General features: G+C 45.0%; 5 protein-coding genes across 10 annotated transcripts in view; 1 reads left to right on the top strand and 4 right to left on the bottom strand.

Annotated features, from left to right (window-relative positions):
• LOC126557212 (cytoplasmic dynein 1 light intermediate chain 2) overlaps window positions 1–26,024 on the bottom strand; it is a 367,651-nt gene that overhangs the window by 19,029 nt on the left and 322,598 nt on the right. The window lies entirely within an intron of this gene.
• The window catches only part of LOC126562509 (uncharacterized), a 301,387-nt gene that overhangs the window by 82,228 nt on the left and 193,135 nt on the right, over window positions 1–26,024 (top strand). The gene's annotated exons all lie outside the window — the stretch shown is intronic.
• Window positions 1–26,024, bottom strand: part of LOC126558897 (V-type proton ATPase subunit d) — a 401,974-nt gene that overhangs the window by 306,605 nt on the left and 69,345 nt on the right. The window lies entirely within an intron of this gene.
• On the bottom strand, window positions 467–25,392 carry LOC126567201 (neuroglian). Of its 4 annotated transcripts, none has more exons than XM_050223435.1 (7): window positions 25,258–25,392; window positions 24,896–25,022; window positions 8,431–11,241; window positions 8,027–8,358; window positions 7,720–7,930; window positions 4,305–4,423; window positions 467–597 (listed from the first exon to the last, which is right to left on the bottom strand). In XM_050223435.1, exons 1-7 carry the CDS (start codon window positions 25,379–25,381, stop codon window positions 467–469), a joined length of 3,855 nt encoding a protein of 1,284 aa, XP_050079392.1. In that variant the 5' UTR covers window positions 25,382–25,392. The 4 variants fall into 4 exon arrangements, with proteins under 4 accessions (XP_050079392.1, XP_050079414.1, XP_050079400.1 ...); XM_050223443.1 differs by lacking the exon at window positions 467–597 and adding an exon at window positions 1,944–2,043; XM_050223449.1 differs by lacking the exon at window positions 467–597 and adding an exon at window positions 1,944–2,043 and having other exon boundaries at window positions 4,305–4,405.
• The window catches only part of LOC126561385 (uncharacterized), a 390,544-nt gene continuing 377,942 nt past the window's right edge, over window positions 13,423–26,024 (bottom strand). The window contains exon 2 of the mRNA XM_050217499.1: window positions 13,423–13,436. The gene's annotated coding sequence lies outside the window, so the exon portion shown is untranslated. The remainder of the gene's footprint in view (window positions 13,437–26,024) is intronic.

Below are 26,024 nucleotides of genomic sequence, written 5' to 3'. Positions count from 1 at the left end.
CACACGCGCGCGCCTAAAAGATCGTTCTCTTTTAGGATCCCCCGTGAAACACGTGGTTCGGGACACTCTACCAATAACATTCTAATTATTTTCTTCTCCTCGAAAATCGGAAAAAACAAGGGATGCTCTAAGAGTAGTTCTTGAAGAGATTCTATCACTCTCTCTCTCGCTCCTTCTCAGCCTCAAGTGGATGTTTGGCTTTTCATCATATCAATTTGATGGGCGTTGTTTTGACGGGAATTCGGCAGTGTGTCTTGCAAATTATTCTCCCCTTCGCGTCTTTTGCTCTATGTTTGTGTGGGGGTGTGTGCTACTATATCCTTGATCATATAACACGTTCGTTCGATTAAGCTAGAGGCGAGACTGAACGCCCTGTTTCTTTTTTATCCACCGGGGTTGAAGGGTGATCCATAGTAGCTTTCCATCGCTTGCTGTTCTTAGGTTGATGGTGATGCAAGCTTCCACTTTAGACGTACGTTGCCATGCCAGCATTAGCGCCCTGTAGCGATGGATTCTGCGGTGTCGACTGTGCACTAACTGGTGGTTTGCCCGGTACGTACTGTCCAATAAAGGAGCCATCTTCCGTAAATTGACCACCTGGATTAAGGGGGCGCAGAAATTGAGGAGAAGAAAACGGTACAAGAAATCGCATTAGTAAACACGACAGTTATTCAAACTGCAAGGTCTCGTATAGGTTCAACGGATTCGAACTCTCTATTGGAAAATTATTATTCTGTCGCCAAGCGCATGTAAAAAAAAGTATATTAATTCTATTTACTATGCAGTTGGTGTGTAATTTTGCTAGCAAGAGTGAGAGTTCGATTGAGAGTAATGAAATATACAAAAAAGTAAAATAAAATAAAATAAAAACATAAATACCTACATAATTCGTGCGTTTTTTTTTTGGCAACGGAAGAGTATGTGAAGAGTGCCGCACGGCCACAGAGGAAAGTCAACGATCGAACGGAAGATGTGCTAAGAACGCAACTGAAAATTGGGGCCTTTTCTCTCGTGTGCGATTGTATTCGGATGATGGACTCTTCCACAGAGTTTCTGCGGACGAGATGGTTTGGATGGAGCATCCGGTGGCGTCACTGACGGAGAATCCTTGTACGCTTGTGGCAACACAACACCCTACACTATAGCTAGCACCCTAGCAACACGTGTGGATATCCTGTTTGTTGCTTTTTTTTTAACGTGCGCGCCTTCAGCTATATAAAACCAGCCCACGGGTTGCCATGTGTAAGATTTGAAGTGGCCGATTTAAATATAAGTTCAAACTCTGTGCTTTACATATAAATGAATCTGCTCTAACTCGAGTGTGTTTGTATGTGTTTACGCTAGTAACATCCTAACAACTTAACTCTGTTTTTGTGATGGTTCACTTTTGATTTAGTGCTCACTACTCTTCTTGTTCTGCTTTCAACACTCTGCTAACTAAAACTGCTGCTAAACGTTTACCAGCAAATGCACTACTACACTACGCTAACCATTATACATCCTTCGGACTGGAAGAGCGATCAGTACACGTGCAGTACAGATTAGAATGATCATCGGATCATTCCCTCTCGGACCAGTGACGAAGGACGAATTTCCCGGACTATCACCACGTGGCGTACATATGGCCCAATGGACACAAAAAAATACTCCATTAAATCTTAACAATGTCTCTTAATGCGAAACATTTTTTCACCTCCAGAAATAGTTAGCGGAATACGGGTGCGTCGCGTACAGATTGAATTAACAATTTAGTTTTCTATTCTTTACAAACAGTTGTGACGCATTGGTAGTGATTTGTATGGAAAGCCTATCGACACAACACGCAATCATCTCGTTCTCCTACTTCTCATATTACATCTTCCGTGTATAACTGCTAAGCTAAAATTAATCCTCGTTTTTTATTTCTCTTGCACTCGATTTGTAGCGCGTACCCCTAAAAATAAAACTAAACTAGTGTTGCGAACGCCTGCGAATTGCTATCCGCATTTTTGCCACCCTTCCGTCCGTACTGCCCGATGAAGGATCCATCCTCATTCATACCTTCTGCACAAGCATACCCACAACACCCGGGGAGGGATGAAGGGCGAAAAAAAACAATGAAAAAAAAGAAAAAAAGAAATAAAATTTAACAAAACGAGGAAGAAAAGCAAAACAAAGCAAACAAAAATTAAGACTAAACGCCACAAAGCACATAGAAGTTCATTCGTTCCATAATTTGTGTGTGGAGAATGAGTAAGTGGTTTGCGGTGGGGGGCGAATGTGATAAATATTTTTGTGATTACGGCTAAGTATATTGTCGTATCGCTAATTAGGTGCGAAAAAAGCTCACTAGAGAAGCTTGGGAAAACACAAAAGAAAAGCTAACATTTAAGTTTGAAAAAAAAAACGAAAAAAACATTTACAAAACGCACGAAATGAGCAAAACTCTACTTGTTAGGACAACTGTGCTTAGTGAAAACAAAAACAAAAGAAACAAACAAACGATAAAACACACAAGACGATAAGCACATCAAAGAGAGCTACCGAATACCGCAAACTTGATAAAAAAAAACTAGAAAAAAAAACAAAAATGCACATATACAAGAGCAAAACTCAAAATCAAACAACACAAAAAAACAAACAAACAAAAAATCAAAAGTTTTCGAAACATTTAGAAAAACAATAAAGCAAGTTTTCACAGAGAAAAAGGAACATAAAAATAGAGCGAATAACGAACCGAAATGAAACAACCGCTTAAAATAAAGCATTTAAAGACGCTTTTGCTTGTATCGTGTCGATTTTTTTTTCGCTTCGAGGCGTGTGAAAGTGTCTGGCATCCCCGTGTAAACGAGCATATATTGTGTTTTGCAGGTACGAAAACATGGAAAGCTTAAATGCAGTAGACGCACTAACTGCGGTTGGAGGCTACAGGAGGCGCGCGAATCTCAGCAACAACCAAAAAATCGCATTGCAAGTGTGTAACACGCAAACGCAAAAGGAAAGGAAGCCAAAAGGGGGAGGAAAAAAAAGGGATGCTATTTGTGTATGTGTTGATGGAGCATTTTACTAAACACACAAATCTGACACCTTCAGGTCCACCTCCTCCGCACAATTAACCCCCCCCCCACATGCGCCCGTAAATAATGAAGATCGCCCCGTAAGCACCCGGTATGGAAGGAGAATCAAATCATAACGACATTAATTTAAGAAGAAGAAAATCAAGACTAATGTAATAAATGTGGTAAGAAAGAAATGAAGTGTAGAAATTATTTAATAAATGTACTAAAATAGAAAAAAACACAGTAGCAACTAATATAATAGAGAGTGATGAGGAACAAGTGAGAGAAAACAGTAAGGCACTAATGATATTGTGTGATGATAAACAGCCGTTGCCGCTATATTTTGTCACCAAATCACCAACTATTGACGGAGCGCATCAATTTTAGGTTCTAAATCCTCAGATTAGGTCAGATGGCCAACATGTATATCTATATCTACAGCGAATGAACGCTGTTCGAAAAAAAATGGCGTCGATGTACACCATTTTCTTAATATCTTTGAATATCGAAATACTAGATCTGCAATATTTTGCTATGCAGTTTTCCACATCTACGAGAAATTAATTTAAAATTTTAAACTTGCAATATTGGTTTCAATTTCAACCAATGTTTCTGGACCTTGGTCCCTTGGGGCTAGAACTGATGACTTCGAGTCTATAATTGAATGACTTCATGGACCAAAAGCTGATGGCAATGGCTGTATGAGAAAACATGGGATGCAGCAAGTATGAGGTAAAGAATAAAACCAAATAATATCTGTCTCCACACAACTACTACAGATTACGCGAGGAACTAGGCGCCGCGCATCCACGCGTCTTCTATTATGAAAGGTGTTGTGGTTTTCGATAAAAATGATGATAGAATGGTTTTCTTACTAACCCAAGGTACTAATAACTGATGCATGGCACAATTAGATGTACAGAGAGGGATGACACGAATAAATGATAGAGAATGGAGAGAAAGAGAGAGAGAGAGAGAAAGAGAGAAAAAACATGGGATGAGTTAGGCGAGTGATGATAATGATTGGACCAGACAGACAGAATGGTTTCTTATGTGTGATGTTTAAGAAGGCACTCGAAAGGTGTTACGAGGTTAAAAGACATATGGCACAGGGGATTATGAGGAAGAGAAAAATTGAAATCAAAATAACAAAAATGTTCATGTTGAGATTGAGTGTGGGGTGATATAGTGCGGTGATTATAAAGAGAAAGTGAGATTGACAGTGTAGTATGAGCGGGTGATGGTAGCATAACAACACAACATTACCTGTATCACCTTCACCGTATTCCGCCATGGAATCTGTATCACTTTCCGGTCCTACTTTTTGCGAGTTCAGCGATTGTCGGCCCTGGCTTTTATTGTCCAAACTGTAATCACGTAAAACACTACACTCCATTTGGTATCAAAGCAGTGGACGGCTACCGTCCGTGGCTATTGTTTTTAGTATGTATGATTGGTATGTAATGTAGATTAGGTAAGGTAAAGGTAGGTATGTATGCAGCAGCAGCAGCAATTACAAAAACCATTGACCTTTCCCGGGATATCCGGGGGAGGTAGATTGTAGGAACCTCCGAAATGGGAAAGGTGGCAGGTTTTCTGGTTTTTTTTTTAAGATTTCTATCCTCTTTACCTCGTCATACTGTTTCAAGGAATGAGGGTGAAGGTGAGGGGAACAAAGGAGATGCTCGAATGGTGGTGATTTTTACCCCCTTCCCATGAGGGTGTGAAAAAGATTGAACATAAAGTTTGCTATAAAAATTTATATTTCGCCCTTAGTGCAAATAATTCGCTATTAAACTAAGATGGACTAGTACAAATAATACAAAATGGTTGATATTTTTGAATAAGTTAAGGAAGGCTTCGATTCTTCTAAATGTACAATTGCATTACATATGGATGAGCAAAGTCAACAGCAACTGTCTGCTGTGTACGGAGAACTTCAACACTAGGCCACACTTGTCGACTCAAAAATTCGACAGAGAGCTCTCTCTAAATGAAATTGAATCTGGACGTGTGAGCTAATTATGGAAGGTTGGGGATTTTCTACAACGGTAGGTAGCACAAAAGAACAATTTCAATAAAAATTTTATAAATTCAAATATATACACATGAGTGACGAGTGGCCGGGAAACGTGTAGTGAATATGGCGTAAGAGTAGTGCTTACTAAAGATACCTTCAAGCGAATGTACAATACCTCGCATAGGAAATTAACATCATTACATACAACATGGGAAAAGGCCATGTTTGCATTTTAAAAACAAACAAAAAAAACATGGATGCGAGAAAGGTCATGATTTACAAAAAAAAAACTTTTGGACGTTTGATACTTATAGAATCGGAAGTAGTGAACGTGAATTTGTCCCATAACGGAATTTTTTAAATCCCAATCCCAAGACTATAGAGTTTAGGTAGAAGATATTCAAACCCGATGATGATGTTAAAAATAAATAATGATATTTGCTAACAAACAAAAAGTTTGGCATATTCAGCTCATAAAAATTGGTGCATAATGCGATGAGGAGTCGAGAGGGTACGAGTCATTAGTAAGGGTTAGGGTATGATCAAAAGTAAATTGCTTTTCCACATAGAGACACACAATCGGTTCTCTCATCGTACTAATGTTCGAAACAATTATGTTGCCTACTTCCAGGCGTGAGGCGTAGTTTTTACACGAGAATAGCAATTTACTTCCTATACACAGGCAGGTGTGCTTTAATGGGTGAGAAATTTCCGTTACACGGATAGGAATAGAAAGAGCTGTATGAGAGTTAGAGAGGCATAGCAAAATAGATAGGAGAGATAGATCCAACATTACACATTACAGTTAAAAACAATAGCATAGGGCGGAATGAAAGTTTACTGTATGTTATCTAGATTGCTTAATCACTAATGGTTGTTAGGGATGCTACGAGGAGGAAATTTATTTGATAAGTTTGGCATATGATGTGTTTAGTAGAAAGGTATGCGGGGGGACAGCGATGTATGCGTTGTATGGTGGTGTATGGGAAGAGAGCTGCAAATGATCGGTTAGCATATCGATAAATAGAAGATGTAAACACATCCTGGAGAAGCTTAGCGAGATGGCTCAGTTTTCTTATTGAATTTCCTGATTCTAATTAACGTTTTTTTATGAAATTTTTTACAAAAACCCAATCATAACGGCGAGGTACAAAATTGTTACATCTTCTAGATAAGAACTTCGCAGTTTGCGTTATAAAAGTAAGTTAAAAAGGTTATGTGTTGTGGGGCGACGATCGCACCAAGATCGTAGAAATTCTGGAGCAATTCGAAGGGCATCGACGATGCTGGAACCAGTTGTCTTACTGACAAAACCACACGCACACACACGCACAACCAAACCCTTTTATGTATTTACCTTTAAACATCAGGATGAGATAGAGAGAGCCGTTACCAACATCTGTCCTCCCGAAACAAACCGGGAGAGCTTTGCTTTAGGAGAACTTAACCATATACACAGCAGCTTCAGTACACAGTTAAAGCTCCACACAAAACACGCACGGCACAGCGGAGTGTTATATTACTGAAGGTTAACTTTCCAAAAACCAAGGGCATGTGGAGGATTAAAGAGATACGATTGATGCTGAGCTTGAGATGGGGGGTGTGGATAGGATGATGATGATATCAAAGGAGGAGCAGTATGGGTAATAGTTATCCCGTAAAGTAGTTATCCCGCACACTAACGATGTAATGCAGATGGCGATGATGTTGATGAGGATATTAAAATGTTCCAAAAAACATGTAAGAGAAGAACTACCACTAAAGATCTCTAGGCATGATAGGTTTGATACTATCTACAGAATGAAAAATTGCAAAACACACATACGCATACACACACTCACACTCGAACACACACACACAGAAAAGTGAGTGCGAACGCTGCGCAGCAAAGTAGTGTGTAGTAGACAAAGTTGAAGTTAAAAACGAAATGGAGATGCGGTCGTGTACATTCGCAATATAGGAATGGGGATATACACGTGCTCGCCAAGAATTTGATCAGGAGAGTCATACACACATCACACAACCGCGGTGTGTGATGTGATGTCGAAGCAGAGGTAGAAAAGTGAAAATTTGGAAAATAAAACAGAAAGCCAAAGGTGTTAGCAAAGTGTCAAGGATAGCTATACACAACAGTCACTTCATCAGTCGCAGCCAACATGGTTATCACGCATGCGCTGCAGAAAAAGAGTAAAAAAAAAAAAACACACACGGCAACAGGCTGGAGCAGTAAGTTGGAAATACAGTTTCCACTCAGCGCATATGCGAGTGTACCACCGTGTTTCAGGAGAGCCAAAGTGAAGCAGCCCAGGAATTCTACGCCGCCATTAAGCGCAGTGTTTCGTTAAACAGTACGAAAAGGATTAGAAGAAAACAAAAAGAAGGAGAATTGTGTGCTGCTCTTAAAGAACAAGGCACATACTAGAACCCTTTTGCCAAATCTGCCTATTAAGGCACTATATTAAGACAAATTTGTATTGCAAAAATCCCTTAATAGTGGTTCTTTAGGCTATTTGGTCAATAAGGGAGCAGCTGAGATGTGGAGGAGAGTGTTAGTTGACGCTTTAATGGTGTACTCCGCACATCCGCTCAAGTCAGAATAAATTTTGAGGGGTGAGAATACGCCGTTTTCTAGAAAGTAGGTGCGCATCCATCCACACTTACGGTTGCGAGTACTCCGGGAATCCGCCCTCTTCGGTGTAGTCGTTGCGGCCATTCGCCAGTTCGCGATCGTGCACATCATACTTGCCGCCACGGTTACGCTTCACGATGCAAATGATGATCAGGACCAGTATCAGGAAGGCAATCGCAAGCATCATACCGATAAACCAGCCGGCCGTCGCAATATTATCACCCGGAACCTTTACTGAGCTTTCTGTATATACCGGAAAGATCGGGAGGAAAACACGAAAAAGAGAGGGATAGCGATCGTTAGTAACAGCTGTGACAATTACGAGACGGAAATACGTACGGATACCGTAGGTGTCGACTTCCTGTGTGCCCGATTCCGTCTGATATTCGCCATCAACAGATACGACCCGGAACTCATACAGATGGTCCGGATTGATGCCGTGCACGATCAGGTAGTTTTCGTACAGCTCGGGATCAGTCGTTTGCCAGCTCGATTCATCTTTGACGCGATACTTCACATAGAAATGAGATCCGGGTTTACCGCCGAGAGACGGTTGCCACACAACCTTAATATTGGCCAGTCCATTATCCGAGGGTAAATTTTCCCAGTAGAAGTTGGGCACATCCGGTGGCATACCCAGCCCAGACGATGTTGCACGTTCGATGTAAAGGCTGTAAAAAAGAAAACAGATGAGTTAGAACATGTTGTGTGAGGACTAAACTAGCAACAGAGCTTTCACATACTCTTGACCTTCGCCAGCCTTGGTTGTAGCAACCACGTGGATCCGATACTTGGAAGCCGGCTTCAAGCGTGCCAATTTCGCCTCCAGCACTGCCGGATCGGAGATGTGCGGTTCACGCTCCATGCGAGGTCCAACCGTCGTACCCTTAACCTCCTCGTAGTAGATCCGGTACCCGGTCAGCTTACCATTCGGTTGCAGCGGTTTCTTCCACCGCAGCAAGAAAGCGGACGAACCGAGCGGGAACGCTTCCAGCGCCTGGATTGTATTCGGCACACCTTCCGGCGTATCGAACGACAACGTCGTGCTTGCCGGTCCATTGTACCGACCGTTGTAAGCAAGAATTCGAGCGTAATTGGTCGCATCCGGGATGAAATCCGTCACCAGCGCTTGCTTCGAATCGGCCGTTACAAGTATTTCGCGCAGATTCTCCTCCCCATCCGCTTCAGTCCACGTTTGAATCTTGTACCCCTTGAAGTGACCACGCAGCGAGCTCGGATCAACCGGATTCCAGCTAAGGATGGCTGTTGTCGGACCCGTCACCTGGATCAGCGTAAAATTGGTCGGTGCATCCAGCGGTGTGTCCTCACCGGTGTACGCTTCAATTTCCCACGGACCGGAATTAGCTTCTCCGCGCTCATTCAACGCCACCACCTTTACCCGGTAGCGTGTAAACGTCGGCAATCCCTCCACCGTATAGCTGGATTGCCGCCAATCTCGCACGTCCGCCGAATTCCAGGTCCCGCTCGGTATGTCCCTACGCCAGTACACTCGATACTGTAAGCCAGGCGCATTATGATCCACCTGCGCTAACGGGCGCCATTTTATGACGAGATTGTTCGGCGTCGTACCTTCGCCCTCGAGATTGTCGGGATTCTTGTACGGTACGCTGGTGGGCGTGCTGCACACCTCACTGTGGCCGGATGGTAGCGAGCGACCGATCTTGTTCACCGCAATCACCCGGTAGGTGTAGTTGTTCCAAGGCGTCGTGTTCACTACCCAGGCAAAGTCCGTACCGGGTACCTCGTCCGACAGGACATCGTACGTGTCGGGTGTGAAGCTCGTGTTGTACTCAATGATATAGTTCAGGATAGGGGAACGATTATCTCCATTTGATACCCATTCGATTTTCGCCACCTTACCCTTACACGTCACACTGGTCAGGGTGGGTGGATTCGGTCGGTCCATTACCGTAAGCGTTGCGTTTGCCATCACTTCATCCAGATCGGTACGTGCCAAACAGGTGTAGGTACCCGTGTCCAGCTCAATCGTTTTCGAAATCATCAGCGAGTTGTCGGAAGTTCGGATGAAGCGTGGTTGATTTTCAAAATCAATTATCTCACCCTTCGTAAGCCACTCGATCGTCAGCTCGAGCGACGAGTCGGCGATGGCGTTACAGCGGAATGTGACCGTTGTGCCAGCCTCCGCTTCGTAATCCTGCGGCGGATCATTGATCACCGTGCGCTCCTTCACGATCAGCTCGCCCGATGCCGTCTTGCTGCCGAGCGTATTGAACGCGTAACACTTGTACTCGCCCGCATCGTCAAACTTTACGTCCCGTATGAAAAGATCACCGCTGGACATCGTCTGGTACCGTCCGCCCGTTAGTTCCCGATCGTTTCTCAACCACTTGACTTCCGGTTTCGGGGCACCGAACACTCGGCACGTCATCGTCACGTTCCGTTGGTCGACGGTAAACTCACGCTTCGGCGGATCCGTTATCTCAGGTGCCAGTGCCAACACGTTCAGATACACATCCTTGTACACGTAGCCGAGCGAGTTGGTTGCGTTACAACCGTAGTTACCGGTGTCGCTCTTCTGCAGCTTGCTGATGTAAATACTGTTCGTACGGATGATGCGGCGCGCATTAGCGTAGCTCACATCGATCGGCTTACCATTGTGGATCCACATAATGTTGGGCTTCGGATTACCGGCTGCCTCGCACTTAAATTCGGCAAATTCACCCTCGGCCGCATTTACACTTTCCGGCTCGACTGTGAAGTACGGTATCGCATTTACCGCCAGATTGATCGAGTACGAGTCCGCATTGCCGACACCGTTCGATACCTCGCACGTGTACGCACCCGCGTCCTCCGACGAGACACGCCGTATCTTGAGTGACTTGCCGTAGTTATCCTGCTGGATCTTGTCGTTCCAGATGATCGCGCGCCCATTCTTCGTCCACACCGTCTCGGGCAGCGGTGTACCACCGTAGATACAGAACAGCTCGATCTGTTTGCCCTTCAGTGCGACCTCGTTCTTACGCGAAACGTACTGGCGCTGCGGTGCGTGCCGGTTCTGTGCCGCCGAAATACCGGTCTGGCGTACCTGCAGCAACACCCGGTTACCGATTTTGTACTCGCTTCGAAACACGGACGAAGCGGCACACGCGTAAAAGAAATCGTTTGACTCGTCGTCACGTGTAACGTTCGAAAACCACAGATTACCTTCCGGGTCGAGTGTCATGCGAGAATTGTTAATGCTCCGGATACCGCCATCCATGTTCTGGATCATCCAGTACACGTTCGGCTTTGGCCAACCGTCCGGTGGTTGGCACACGAGCTTGAACGGTTTACCCTCGTCCGCCTGGACCGTCTGGGGCGAACCGTCCTTGAACGAGTTCAGCTCAGCCTTGCGCACAAACACCGAGTTGGACGTTGCGGTACCGTGCTCGTTTTCGGCGAAACATTGATACTGTCCAAGATCTTCGTCGCGCGGTGACGTAATGACGAGCGTACCACGCCCCGGTTGTTGCGACATCCGGTCGTCGTACGTTTGCCATTCGAACTTTTTACCGTTCTTGATCCAGCGATATCTAATAGAGAGATAGATAGAGAGAGAGAGAAACAAAATGGAAGGTTAGAATAACAACTTGATCCAAAAACATGCATATGGTGTATCCGCGCAGTAGATTAGATAGATCATCCCGGAATTGAATAAACAACAAAATCTTAACCTTCTGGGGGTTTTGTTTTTTCTACTTCGTTTCCCCCCTTAACATATGGCTCGCTTTAACTGATTCTCCCTCGAAACAATCCCGCACATATGTACGATTTGTCGGTGAAGATCATATAGAACACCGATCACCGTAGATGTTGTTTTGTGGTGTTCCTGTCTGGCGTCCCGCTTCCCAACGGCGGATGCCGTCATTATTAAATTAGATCATGCTTCACCTAAACAACACATTGTCACACAGAGTGTTGTCGAACAGACGAACCGAGAGAAGACGCTTCACAAACCCGAAAGTTCAAGTTCCGAGCTATCTTTGGAACCTCCGCGACTTAAATTGAGCTCAATTGTTGTCGGCGCAAACGTGTGCCTGAGGACACATTACAGCAACTGGAAGCCTCACAACAGCGGAGTCGTCTTGAGCACGAGTCTCGAGTGGAAGTCGAGATTTGCATCAGTACATTGGGATGGGTGAGGGTGAGGATTAGACGGGACATTGCAAATTCCAGACGACAGATTGGGTTAGATATCCAAAGTTGTCTAGCAAGAGCTCTAGCAAGAAAGACAACTTCTGAAAGAAAACAACTCTGCCGTCTAGCAACGCCTGGAGATCCGCTACATGCTCAAGGTTTTGAAGAGATCTAACCATATGTTTTTTTTACGATGAGAACTAAACATTAAACACATCAATAAGACACATTTTCCCATGTAAACAACAGCACCCTATAATGTGAGCTCTGCCCAGTAGAGATCGCAAGGTCAGTAGTCCAGTCGTACTTCTTCCCGAGCGAAAAACCAGTTTCACTCGACAGGCAGGTGATGCCGGTGTGTGCTTACTGACATGCACTTTGACAACCGGTAATGAGAACAGAATTCCAACCGGTGGAGTTTAATGAGCCACGACCAGGTGGAAGCGTTACACCGATGTTGGATCGCCAGAATTTTTTTTTTTAGCCGGCTAGAAACTATTTCACAGGGGGTGGTGTTGCGTGTGTGCATGGTTCTGCCCCGGACAGGTTCGGGATGACAGAGCCGAGAACGGCACGACCTTGCAGGGCACCAGTGGATAGCGTCATCGACGAGAAATATATTTACATATTAGTATTGGGGTAGAAGAAGGGAGACATTGCATACACACGCGTGGTACACATAGATCGCGCTGTATTTATAACTGGCTGGGTAGAAATATACAGCGGTTGAGTCCATGGTATAAGGCCTCGAGTGACATCATCGCTCAAATAGTGAGATAGAAGAAACATGATGCGTGTGTTTGTGTGTCTATTCGGTATCCATCTTCACATCAAGAAGAAGGGGAACGGTGAGGTTAGCAAGATGACGAAATCTAGCAGTTGAGCAGGTGGTCGAGTGCAACAACGAGAATTCGGTATCCTCTAGCAATTGTGAGCGATACGCACGACCACAAACACTGTGGTGTCGCGCGTTTTGAATTGCTGTCACTGACATAGATTGCCGTTTACAAAACCGTTTAACCGAACGAAGAGAAGGGATCGCTGACGCTTACACACCTCTCTTGGCTCCTTGCCACCACCGAATGCATCTTCTTCTGCTCCACCATTTCAGCATCATCGCACTTCTCACGCGTACGACGCCTTAAGTTTATTTGTTCTGAGAAGTAACGATCGCGAGTGAGGGCACGCGTAGAGGATTGAAACAAATCGTTCCAGTAAACCGATGACGAAGCAGTGTTGAAAGAAAAGGAAAAAAATATAGGCCCCTGTCCGGATGGAAACATCGTCGGAGGACTTGTGTTCGGAAGGGTTCAACATTTGGTAGTGACCAACATTTTGAATAGTTGAAATATGCATCACTCTCTTCTCCTTCACATCTTTAATGTTTGCTTTCCAGTTGAGCGAATATGAGGCAGAGAGGTTATGATGTCATGCCACCGTTCCAAGAACTTTGCTGATGTCGTATATGCACACTGGATGACCAAGCCATGCTGAAGACGCTCGTCTTGCGTCGCTGTGGTGGAGGATCTTGACTTGATGGCAATCTTACATTCTTGGGGACCGATGTGTTCCAGCACATCACACACACACTCTCTCTCTCTCTCTCTCTTCGCTTTTGGCGCGGCCGCATGGAAACTACTACTGTTTAAGATATTCAAATTATATACAATTACGTAATCTGTCGCCATCCACCATCAGGAAGCGGGGGGTTGTACTAGAAGAGTTCGCGAGTTTGTGTGCCATTTTCAATGCTAGGGTTTCCATCATAGTTCACCGCGGCGTGGTGTCCAAGCGAGGGAAGAGGAACCCCCCTCCCTTCTGCAAGAATGTTTGCATACTGGAATAGGAAACACATACACGACAAACACAACGCACGCACCAATAAAACTCTGTATATGGTATAATATGGCGAAACACATCCGGAGATAGAGAATTGAGCAGAGCTACGAAAAAGCCGGCATATGTGTGCCTAGTGTGCCTTGCAGACATCCCAATCATTCGAAATGGCAAAGTGTTTTTTTTTATCCATCTAAATCTTTATCCAAAACTCTTGGACAAATTCTTGATAACGGAAACGAACCTCAAAATGGGGTCTCCGTAGTCAGCTTACTTTCTCTAGATCGAGACAACTGTCAAACATTTGCCATTTTGAATTTGAGCACGCCTTTTTCTTGCGGACGCTCCAAATACACACTCACACACACTTCACAGGATTCCCACCCTGGTGCAACCAAGAATTAATTTTCTAAGCCATCCCTCCAACCGCAAGGCCCCTTCGAACGGGAGGCTCCCTTCGGTAAGAATATAAATTAAGCCTCACCATAAGCCGAGCTCATGCGAAGGCGATTAAACGCGCCAGTAAGAGTGCTTCTTCTTACCAGGAATCGATACACGAACCATCAGCACCGGAGGCGGGTTTTGCGTTGGTCCGGAGCCCGAAGCCTGACTAATGACCCACCGAGACACACCGTTCACCACCTTCCCTACCGCCCGTTCGTCGCCTTAAGTAGAGGCATCTGGGCACCAGAAATTTATGCGAACCCCGGGTCACCATCCGTCGATCCGTCCACGCCGCCCGACCGCTGTTCATTTATGACCCGAACTTTTATTTTTAACGCGAATATGTGTGTGTGTTGGGAGGAATGAGGGTCCCCCGCGAAAGCACAAACCCGCGCGGGTTGAGTGCTGAACCAGGGTTCCGGTTGATCGTTAAAATGACCCTTTTTTTCCATTCCTTCGTTGCACACCACTTTCGCTCACAACACACGCCGCCGGCGGGTGGTAGTAAATGAATTAATTCTTGCAGACGAACCGAAAGTGAGTATGTGTCTCGCAGCCCATTCTCTTCCACACTTCCAGGTTAAAATGGTCAACCTAAAACACCACTCGAAGGAAGTTATGGCTCGCCTCGCCGTTGCTTGACCTGTGTCGATTTGCACACGATAAAACTCAAATGGCAATTTTGGGCGAAAAATGTGCCCTTCACGCGACATTGCCTGCATTGCAGCTTTCGGTGACATGTTTGGTCCAAGTCCGGGCGAGAAGTGTGTTTTTGCGTGTTAAGAATAGGAGGTACATCTATTAAAAACACATCAAACAATCATCGAACGTGCGGAACCGTCTGGACGAATCGATTTGTCACAGGATTGAACCACCAAACGGAGGAGAGAGAGAGGGAGAGAGAGAGTGAGGTGCGGTACGAGATCTTTCACCCAACCATATGGTCGTTCGTCGCAGGGTCGCAAGTCGCAATAATATTTCATACAGGACATTTGCTTCCATGGATATGTGCTCCCGGTCTGTGAGGGAGGCATTTAAATAAATATAAATTTGCCCTGTCTCGCCCTATACAGGATCCGGACGTGGCACTGCGCTTCACTGGAGCGGAAAGCCAAGTCTCACCGAAGCGGGAGGGCAACACCGGGTCTAGAATTTGGGAGACTTGACACACGTCTGTTATCCTTGCAATGGTTCCTTGTCAGGTCGTTTACGGTAGCATAGAAGAAACAAAACAACACCTTGGGATGGTGTGTGCACCCTGCAAATGAACAACATGTGCATGTTTGGTTCGTTGCATTGGATCAAGAGATAAATTCTATGTGAACTACACGTCCTGGATATGTGTCTAGAGTTTCAAAGTTTAGAATCCAGATTACCAACGCCCTCCAATAGTAAGAAGCGTTCAAATCTCGTCATTGTATCCTATATCTTCATAGATATAGGAAGCTTCATTGGGAAGTCGTTACGCGAAACGAATCTAGTGAAGAAAATTGCGCAAATAACCTAGACAGATGTCCTAACTGTTAGACTGTCTTCATAAGCATAGCAACACCTACACACCTTGCTGATTCTAGTAGGCAAAATGAGACCTTCCGTATCCCCCCCCTTTGCCAAAACCTCTTTCACGATACCTACACCTTCCGGTCGTAACGACGTTTTAGGTTACAATTCCTACCAACTCCGAAAGCTGTGTTGCATTATTCGCGTGCGTACATGCAGCGCTCACCTTTCAGGGTTCTTTCCCTACGCGCTCAAGGTAAAGGGTCACTTGGCTCACGTGTATGCCTCCCCCTTCCTCGTCCCGTCCCGTGATGACGGATGTAACGGAGACGTTGTTCGTCGGTAACCCGAGTTAAAACGGGCATATTAAACGAAACATTGACACCAACACACCGGAGCACCGCAGAGGTCAAGCCGTTTCGGTGATGTTGACGTTTGCCGGTTTTGCCACCGTTCTAAAAAGTCAGCCATTCAGCCCATTCACGTTAATGTGCACAACGTCCGAGGACCAAGGCTAGGGGAAGGTGGAGTCCATTTGCTGGTGCCTAAAATCCCCGGAGCACACTGGTCGGCGGAGCGCCTCGGCGGAGTCGTTTGTGTGCGACCATTTCGGAAGCGGCAATTATTAACGACGGACCAATTATCCCACATACTGGTGACCCTTTTTTTCTGGTTGATCCTTTGGCTGGATTTTATGAGTTTTCTCGGTGCGGGTAAGTATTAAAGCGTTTCCGGGGGGAATGAAAGATTCGTTACACTCATACGGACACCAAACGCTGATGGACGTGGAACAGATGGTTTTTCACAAGCCACCAACCGTACCCCTAGACCGTGCCGGTACAAAAGATCAACTTGAAGGGTGAGTGCGTCACGGCGAGAAACGGTCCCAATCCTTGATCCTTAAGGTACACACACACACACGCAGCAGTGCAAGCTGTGCGCTTGGGACCGCTACATAACCTCTCTCGCACAGCTGTTATGACACCACGTAGCCCGAAAATTTGGTGCACGCGCCATGGGATTAATGTAGGGATGAGCTACCTCTCTCGCTTCGTATGTTACAGCGTGAAATTGGCCTTTTGCACAGAATGTTGGAAAGGGAATTAATTACTTCGAAAAATGGTACGATTTTTCGCGATTCTTCCTTCCGCTCTGTGCCACGTGGGTGAAAGAGAGAGAGAAGACATTAAACAAAAGCAACACTAAACCATTACAATGTTGCACAGACGCACACTCCTGGCGGAGTGTGTTTGGGTTGGGAATTAAAATTAACCGCAAAAACTAAGAGGGACTCTCTCTCTCACGCTTCCAACATTTTCCAGGATTTAAGATCCTCTTAATATAGAGCAACACTCGCTGTTTGCTTCCTAATTGCCCGCATTCGTTACGTCCACCCGCGTGCGTGAGCCAAATGTTATCTACCCGTCATATTTTCCCATCAAATTCGGATCCATTAAGGCCCATCCCGCTCTCTCTCTCTCTATTGGCATAAGTACCGGGGATGCCACACACGGGAGCGATTAATAATTAACGGATTATTTATTGGAAAACTTTTCATCGCTTATTCCAGCAAAATATCCCAACCAGGGAAATGTCACGGATAAATCAATGTAATTTTAAAGGATTTCTTCAGTTATTGCGCATTCGAACACAACCAACCGTTGTGCAATGTTGGGCGAAAATAAAAATACAATGTAAAAGGCACACCACACCAATCAATAACTATTGCGTGATTGACGGGAGGGGCATGACGACATTTTTGACGAGCGCGCACCTACTATTGAGATTGCATCGAATTGAGGTTTATTGTACGGGAGTTCAAAGTTCTTGGTTGATGATGGCCGCTCCAGTGCTCTTGATTGGCACGGTAGAAAACAAAGAGGACCAACATTTAATTCAATTAAATTTTATCACTACAGCAATACCGACCGGAGACCGTTTCTTATGGAACAAATAACAAAAAAAAAAACATTATGTGCCTGAGTATGATTTTCTCATTCTAGAAGTCAATGAAAGGAAGGAGTTTTCTGCAAAAAACAATATATAAGCGATAGGTGGGTGTGAGAACTTTCGGTAGAAAACAAAACGTTTCTAATTCTGATAAGAACATTCGAAAAATATGAAGATAATTAAGAAATGTGTGAGGATGAAAACTAAAGAGGTAAACAAAAGGGTTTTCAAGAAACTAAAAACTGCTCAAAAATAATAAAAAGAAACGAGTACAATAAAAAACTAAACATAAATGTTCAACATAAACAATAAAACAATTTTTAAAAAAACCGAAAACAACAAAACGAAATGAAACAAAAGAAAATAAAAATTCAAGAAAAACTACTCCAGAACTTTTACTCTTAAAACCCATAAAAAAATTTAATGTTTCACGATCGTGCTTTAAGAACGTGATCCCCCCCTCCTTCTCCTACAGTCCTTCACATCCTTCCATTTTCAGCACCCCTCTCCAGACCTCATTTTAACCTAGTTTTCGCCCGCTGAGCACATTTTTCTTGCGTGAATGGGTGTGTCCAAGGGGGAGAGGGGGGGGGGGGGAGGAGGATTCCCCGCATTATTTTTCTTTATCCTCATCCAACCCTCCTTAAACCACTTGCGCACCCACGACACGTCCTCTCTTTAGCAACCCCTCCCCGCCTTTTCTATCCCTTTATCGTGTTGATGTGCCGTGTGTGGCGTTGCACGCTTTAAATAGTTTCCTCCAAACATCTTCCTCCTCTTTTCCTAACTTTCCTCCCTTCGAACTGGTGCGGTGAAAGAAAACTTAACTGCAACCTGATCCACGTCGCGTGGCGGGACGGAAAGTGGAGGAGAGCAAGGGCCCAGTCAACATAACCTCCTTTTTTTCAACGTTTTTAGTTTCAGCGAGAACTGGGTGTGCGTGCCTTTTTTGTTGTTGTTGTTTAACTCTCTTACTTTTCTTCACCTCTTATTACTTTCCCTTCGGCCGTTCGTTATTCACGCTCGGGACAGTCCAAACAAACCAATGGGCTTTGGGAACCGTGTATTAACATCCTCCCGTGACCAAGTAAGTGGTAAAAGAGGCACATCGTGATGTCTAGGTTTGTGTGTGTGTGTGTCTGTGCGTGGCTGTAATTGATACATTAACCTTCTCCGTTGCTACACACCCATTAGCGCGGGCCCAGCCGTCATCTTGGTCCCGTCTTGTGTCACTAACTACTGTCAGAGCGTGCGGCGTTTCTTTTTTTCAATTTCAAGAGAAAAGTAGGAACTAAATTGTACCTTAACGGTGCAATAGAATAAGACTATTTTATAAAAATTTATATAAAATTTTAGATAGAAAAGATCGTTGTATAAATCGGGAAATGAAATCTGATTCACAGTTCTCTGTCTCTTCTTGGCTTAACGACCTTCCCTAGGTCACGCCGGCCATCGAATGGCTTACTAGACTCGTAGATACTGCTAACCAACTGTCAGTCCTATTTACTGGGCAACGATCTGGATGGGATTTGAACCACGGGTCGTGCCGTATGAGGAAGGGGCTGCCAAGTCCTTTAGGACAGTATTTTAATTTCGCGCAATGTTTAGGACATTTCTGAACGATTTTGTTTTGCAAATTTCGGTAGGTAAGGATGTATATGAGGAGTCACTACAACTCTCAGGTCGGTCAGGCATCAAACCGTACAGAAAACAGGGAGAAAACGAACCCAATAGGTGCCAAATTGCACTCGAAAAAATGCATTATTGCTTGAAGGTGGAAAACAGTGACCGAAATCGTCATGAAAATAGACTTGCTGAGGACGATTAATAATTTAATTAAATTTTTATTTATTCACCTTTCAATAAGTTTATACAGGAAAGGCATATCGAGCTCTGGAAACGAAACAAAATCCACATGCATTGCTCAATTTCGATTAATTTGACAATGTAATAAATGTCGAAATTGGAAAACAAAAAAAAAAAAACCCGCTGCTAACAAGGTCGCCTTGTCAAACCTTCTAGCAGAAAGTCGGAACTACACAAAAGTACATTTTATCTTGCCCAAAACGTTATTGGGAAAAGACCTGCAGAATTTGTGTGTCCTCGAGCGGGAAAACCATTCACATTCATTCATACCCACACACACACACGAGGAAAACAGAACACATATAAACGCAAGCTTCTCATGGCTGGCAAAAATCGATAATTTTGCCATACACGACGTCGCCGGAACGAGTGTATTTTGTGTATTTTGCCGCATTTTCCTGCCATCAGAAAAGCCAATCACACACACACACGCACATAGATACAAGCTCTGCTTTCCACACGATACAAAAGGAGCGCGCACACACACACACACACAAATGTAGGCGGCGTGTGGAAATGCGGCACATTTTCCAGCCAGCGGTGCACACACAACCCCACTAAAGCAGTGATGGTGTGCGATACACAGAAACGCCGGACTTGGTCGTCTCATTGCCCAGCAGATTGACAGAGAGAGAGAGAGAGAGAGAGAGAGAGAGAGAGAAAGAAAGCGAGCGAAAGAGAGCGAAAATGGACGAATGAACATCAGTAGATACAGCAGCATGGCAGCAGGACCTGCGCACCAATATACACGCAACACATGCCACCAGTGTACTGCATACAATACCGCCAGAGGGTCCTCCTCTCTCTCTCTCTCTCTCCCCGTCTGTCCTTCGGAGCCACGAAAGCCCTAGACATGAATATCCTTTAAGGCTTTTAAGGCATTTTTTTCCAACAACACTCGTCTATGGCGAAACGAGCGAAAGAGCTTCTTACCATTTTCGTGTACCTGATGTCCTTTTTCGGGGAAGGTTAGATTGCGTAGGTGGGGGGGGGGGGGGGAACAGCACTATAAAAGACGGGGCCAAGTTTACGGTCTCTCCAGAGCTAGAGCCCGCGGCTTTCCCCACATCCTTCCCAAAACCGCGGTGACGCGATATCGACGACAGGGACGAAAAACCGTTTGCCTCACCCGATCCGGTTTCCCTGCTGGTGTGAAGATCCTGGCATTCTTTGTCGTCGCCAAAAGTCTAGTCCGACAATCACAGAGCTTGTGTGTGTGTGTGTGCAAAAGGAAACTACTTTTCCTTTTTTTTTCATGTTACCAGCAAGCCTGGAAACCCCCATCTTTTCTTTTTGTCGGGCTTCACAAAAACGCAGCTCGACTGGCTGCAGAAGAGCTACCCGTAAGCCTTAAAAGGATAACGTTTATAGTAGGCACTGACAGGTTTGGTGGAAGGGAAAAGGGGGTGGAGGAGGAGAAGCGGAGTCGTCTGCTTAGGGTGCGCTTGTCTTCAGCGTTACTAGTATAGTTTTGGTGCGATACATACAGAAACGTCAGAGAAGGAAAAAGCCGCATCGTTCCGTCGAGCGACACTCAAAGATCAGACACATATCCTTGCTAGAGAGTAAGCTTCGCAAGAATGTATCCATTTTGTTGGACTCCTTTCTCTGCGTCTTCTTCTTGTGTAGCATCATTGGATGACATCAGAGAAAGCAAACACACACACACACACACTCACACATAAAACAATATTACCAGCACACGATGGGGAGCTCAGGACCAAGGGCTCAGGGACACTCCGAAGCGCGGTTTGATCTATAATCGTACGGACGGGCACAAACGGTCTCCACAGGCCAAACCAGTACACTACGCGTGTCAGGTAGCAACAGTAAAACTTCTCCACATCCCCTCCCCCTCTTGAGACACTTTGACGATGTGGCTCCCCTCTTATTTCTATCTTATTTGCAGTCAAGCTCCATAGCGCTAACCAGAGGCAAACCTTACGACCTTTCTATGTATCCCTGCGTTTTGAAGGTTACTCTTACCGTACGGCAAACGAAAGACGTTGCAAATGTAACAAGAAAACACGAACACGTAAAAGGGAAGTAGAATTAATGTTATTTTTATAGCCCTTTTTCTCCTGTTCTTGCTACGGTCGTGCCTCTAGTGAGAGGAGAAATACACAACAAGGGTAGAGAATCTATATTCGCATGTTGCGTTCGGCCGTACCTGGCCCGGTTAGCTACTGTTTGAGATGCGATTACACTTCTCTATTGCAGCGCCATCATCTCTTATCACGAACAAAAAAAACGGTGACACCACCGGGAGAGAGAGAGAGAGAGAGAGAGAGAGGAGATAGGACGGGGGGAAAGCAGGAAGTAATGTCTTAATAAATTTATAAGAAATGAAACCCAGATTAAAAATGTATCCTTACTGCACCACCAACCGATGTGAGTGGAAGTGTAGGAGTGGAATGATTCCTTGATATATTATTTTATGTTTATTTTCAAAACGTGATTATTTGATGATTTCATTTATAGCACGCACACTTTTCTTCTGTTTAAAGAAGCTGAACAATACGCGCTCGCCAATTGTACATGCAGGTTCAAGATAGAAGCCTCTCTCGCAAGGCTGACTCATGGTACGATTGGTAAGCGTATGCGCCGCACAACAACGCTCGCTCATCCCGGGTTCGAATCTTAGATTTGGAAGCATTTATTCTTATTCTTATTCTCCGCTCGGTGGGCACTTGTGGCGCTCTCTAGCTGGCTGTGGACAACAACACACCCGGAACACACCTCTGCGTCATGTGGACGAGGCGGAGAGAGAGGGGGCCTACAAGGACTTTTGTGGACTTGAGTCATTCAGTGCGTCATTCCCAATGATAATGATCAATCCACACCGGCGCCAGGCGTGTCTAAACCTGGCTGGCTGTCACGCTGCTGCACAACCGGGTGAGATCACCACCTGTAAAAGTTCGTAGCCCTTTCTCGTCCTTGTGTAACGGATTTCTCAGTTAACCTTCCAAAAATTCTTCTGAGAATTTTCCCTTCTTGAGCATGTTCGAATGTATTGTTACCAACATTTCGCTTCTCTAATCCCCAAATTGAGATCCAATGCTCCTGCTACATAGTAGAGACACAAACTAATGTCAGGATCTGGATTGTTTTATAAAAGATAGTCGCTCTGATGTACCCTGATGCATGCCCTTGGAGTTACGGTAAAGAACTTCAGGCGTTTGCCAAGCACCTTAACCTGACGTGTCGTGATCGACTATTGTCATTCTTACACACTTTGTAAGCTTGGCTGATATTCCAAATGACCTCAATGCTGTCATATGCAACTATAAAATCGATTGACAGATGATAGAGGTGCCATCTGCTTCAAGGTTTGCCACATGGTGAATATCTGGCCCAGAAAAGGACGACGACAAAGGATCATGTAATCATTTGCATTGTCTCGCGGATACTTCTCCAACTCCTTTCCTTGCAACTTCCTGACAGTTTGTTATTTCAGATTCACCAGAACTATTGCTTGTGTGAGAGTGCATGTCAAAACAACCGACGATGTTCCCCGATGCGCTCATAAATAAATCTTTCTTATTATCTCTAGCCCCACATTCTGGCACGTACACCTACCACAACCGGCTTTGTGCTCCAGAAAAATTTCACAGAATTCCTTCCCATCATTTCTTGGAGGTGGCAGTGCAACAGATTACCAGCAAACGCTTGCAACGCTATGCAAAAATGCAACTATCGATCACAAAAACTCGACCAACTGTCAAACTCCACATTTCTGAATCACACACACTCCACCCCCCCCCCCCCCCCATGTAATCTGCCCACAGTAGAATTGTACAAACAAAATTAAACTCGTGTCGCGACCTTTACTCCCCTCGCAATAAAAATAACAGATTCTAATTACCAATAATCGCGAAGCAGCCAGCAAATAGCAGTTCATCTTTGCGCTTCTACCAGCTTCTGTTTGCCTGGTGATGGTAGTGAGGGGGCTCGTTAATCTTATCTTGTGAGTCATCGGAGCTGTGTACCAAGAAAATGGCAAGAGTGAGCCTCACACAGGGTGGCGTGTGCACCCATAAAAGGGAAGAAGAATGCAGTCGCGGATTGCGAGGTAAAGAAAAACAGGTTAATCATATTATCCGTCATGTGTGCGACGACGACCTAGTTGTGTGACGAGTGGCAGCGGGTTATTAAAAATTGTTGTTCACCAAGCCACAGAAGGCGACACATTGCATGGGATGTATTAAAACGAATGAAGTTATGAAACTTGAGGTCGAATATCCACTCTGTAATTTTTTACATACAAAAATGTAAGAAAAATCAATACATTTTATCGTTATTTTTCTTTCTCGCGTAGCACTTTTACGGGCTGGGGAGTACCATCACGATCGAAAACCACACAGTGGAGTAGAGAAGAAAAAAAACTATCATTTCACCATCAATTTCCACACCGACACATTATTTAACAGACCATTATAACGGACAGTTTCCTACAGCCACTGCACAACCGTTCGATGAGTGGGATACGATTTTTGCTGCTGTTATTTTAACGTGACAGAAAAATGGAAAAAGCAATTCCATTCCATCTATCGTCTTGTTTGTGCACACAGGAATCGAATAAAATTTTAGCTGGAAAGGAAAAAAAAAAACATTGGGCAAGAAAAAACGATGGAAACCCCCCCCCCCCCCCCGAGGAAACATGGCAGGCTGACTTCCCTGCGGGAACACAGCCAGACAGACAGTCAAATTCATCCGACAGCGGCGAATTTGATCGATCGAATTTTCCTTTTCCTTGCAATACCATTTCCCATTTACAAGCGCACAATAATCGAACAATCGAAAAAGGGGGAAATATCCTTCCCCCCACTGATGCCCCTGCCTCCCCCTCCCCCCCCCCCCCCACAATCGTTTACATCTACACAATTCTGACTTTATCATTGAAAAATCGTTTTCCGTTTTTTGTTCAACATTTGAACTTGTTGTACAAATATAAATGCTTCTCTTAGTAAATAATCAATATACCGAGCATGGCTGGCTGTGGATGCTTCTCATGGCATGAATGCGCCCTTAACCATCCTTCAATTATTTTTTTTTCTGTCCCATATGTGTTTATGGTTCCTATCTATTTTCTCAACCAGCATAACACAAAGACCCATTACACCATTTCACACCCACACATCTCATTGTTCCGTATTCAATCAAAATGAAATTAAATTAAATCTCCGAAAGGATTGTGGACACGTGTCCAACCAACCAACTCCTTTCCCCTTTAGCCCTAGGGGGAAAAGAATTAACGAACTCTTAGGGATTAACAGCACACAGCGACCGAGCAACAGAGCAACAATCCATGGGAATAGCTGTGGGGCGATGTTAAACCCTAAGAGCGGTGCGTCTGATGTAGTGCACTAAAATAGGAACACAGCAGCAACAATCCCGAATTTCTTAGGCCCTCTCATCGACGTATATCACTTCTGCAAAGTCCGCACTACTTACTTGGGTGTCGGTTCACCTTCCGCTTCGCACTCGATCAGGAAGGGTTTGTCACTTTCGCCCTGCTGGGCAACCTGAAACAGCATCTCATCCGGTGGCGGTTGCTTGATGATGCGCGGCGGTGAGTGTACTGCAATACAGGTGAGGGGAGGAGAAGAATATCGATACGTTTGTGATTAGCATACGGTTGTGGATACACCGTGTTTCTCAGGACGCAGAACAAGAGTGTCTCCAGGTTTAGAAAACAATCTTGGAACATTGTTTTAAACATGGAAACACTTGTTCTATGACTTGCAAGAAACATTGCATGTGTGTGGAAAGGAAAAACGAGAAAAAGAAGACTGGAGAAGGTATGAATAGCTTACTTAAACTGTGCACTGTCAGTACGTTGAGCATCAGTACGATGGCGGCGGCTAGGAGTAGCTGAGCCGTGGAACAACGGCGGCGGCCACCGGCACCATGGCCGGTTCGATGGTGTGTCGTCCACATTTGGGAGGAAGGGTGGGGGATGGTGTGGGACAGAGAGTTTGTCCTCACCTGGAGGACGACGTCGTCGGACGCTTACCAGACCACTCACACCCTTGTGGAGTTAGGCTGGGGCGGGATATGGTTGATGAAGATCACCGATCTTCCAAAGTCTGTATCTCTAGCGGAATCGAACTGTTTCGATTAGCTCTGTGAACGAAAGGAAGAAAGCAAAGGGGAGAAATAAGCGTTAGAAGAGCATTCAGAGTGAGTTGGGGTCTAGAATTTTGGAAGACGAAATAAAAAATGGTGGAACGAGTAGAGGAGATAGTGATTAATCTTTTCAAGGGTCAAATCCTTCCATGTGTGCTTGACATATATACAAATTTCCCAAAGTTTCCGTTCTAAGCCACATACAACAACACTCAGTCGAATTTTTATAAGGCCTTATGCTAGAGCGGCTAGCGTGCGCACACGGCGTGAGAGGCCAACGCCCATTCCAGCCAAACCACACACCACCACTACGGACAGCACGATGACACGCACCAAAGCAAGAGCAACAGTATACAACCTCACTGGTCGGTTCCCGAATGTAGACAACGGGCGTTGTTGCAACGCCGCATGTCAGGCGAGCGAGTCACTCATGCATAGTGCCACACCGTCACGA

Source organism: Anopheles maculipalpis, chromosome X (genome assembly GCF_943734695.1).
Source record: "Anopheles maculipalpis chromosome X, idAnoMacuDA_375_x, whole genome shotgun sequence".
In the NCBI taxonomy this organism is placed as follows: domain Eukaryota; kingdom Metazoa; phylum Arthropoda; class Insecta; order Diptera; family Culicidae; genus Anopheles; species Anopheles maculipalpis.
The sequence above is the reverse complement of the archived record's forward strand: the minus strand, read 5'-3'. Positions and strand labels throughout refer to the sequence as shown.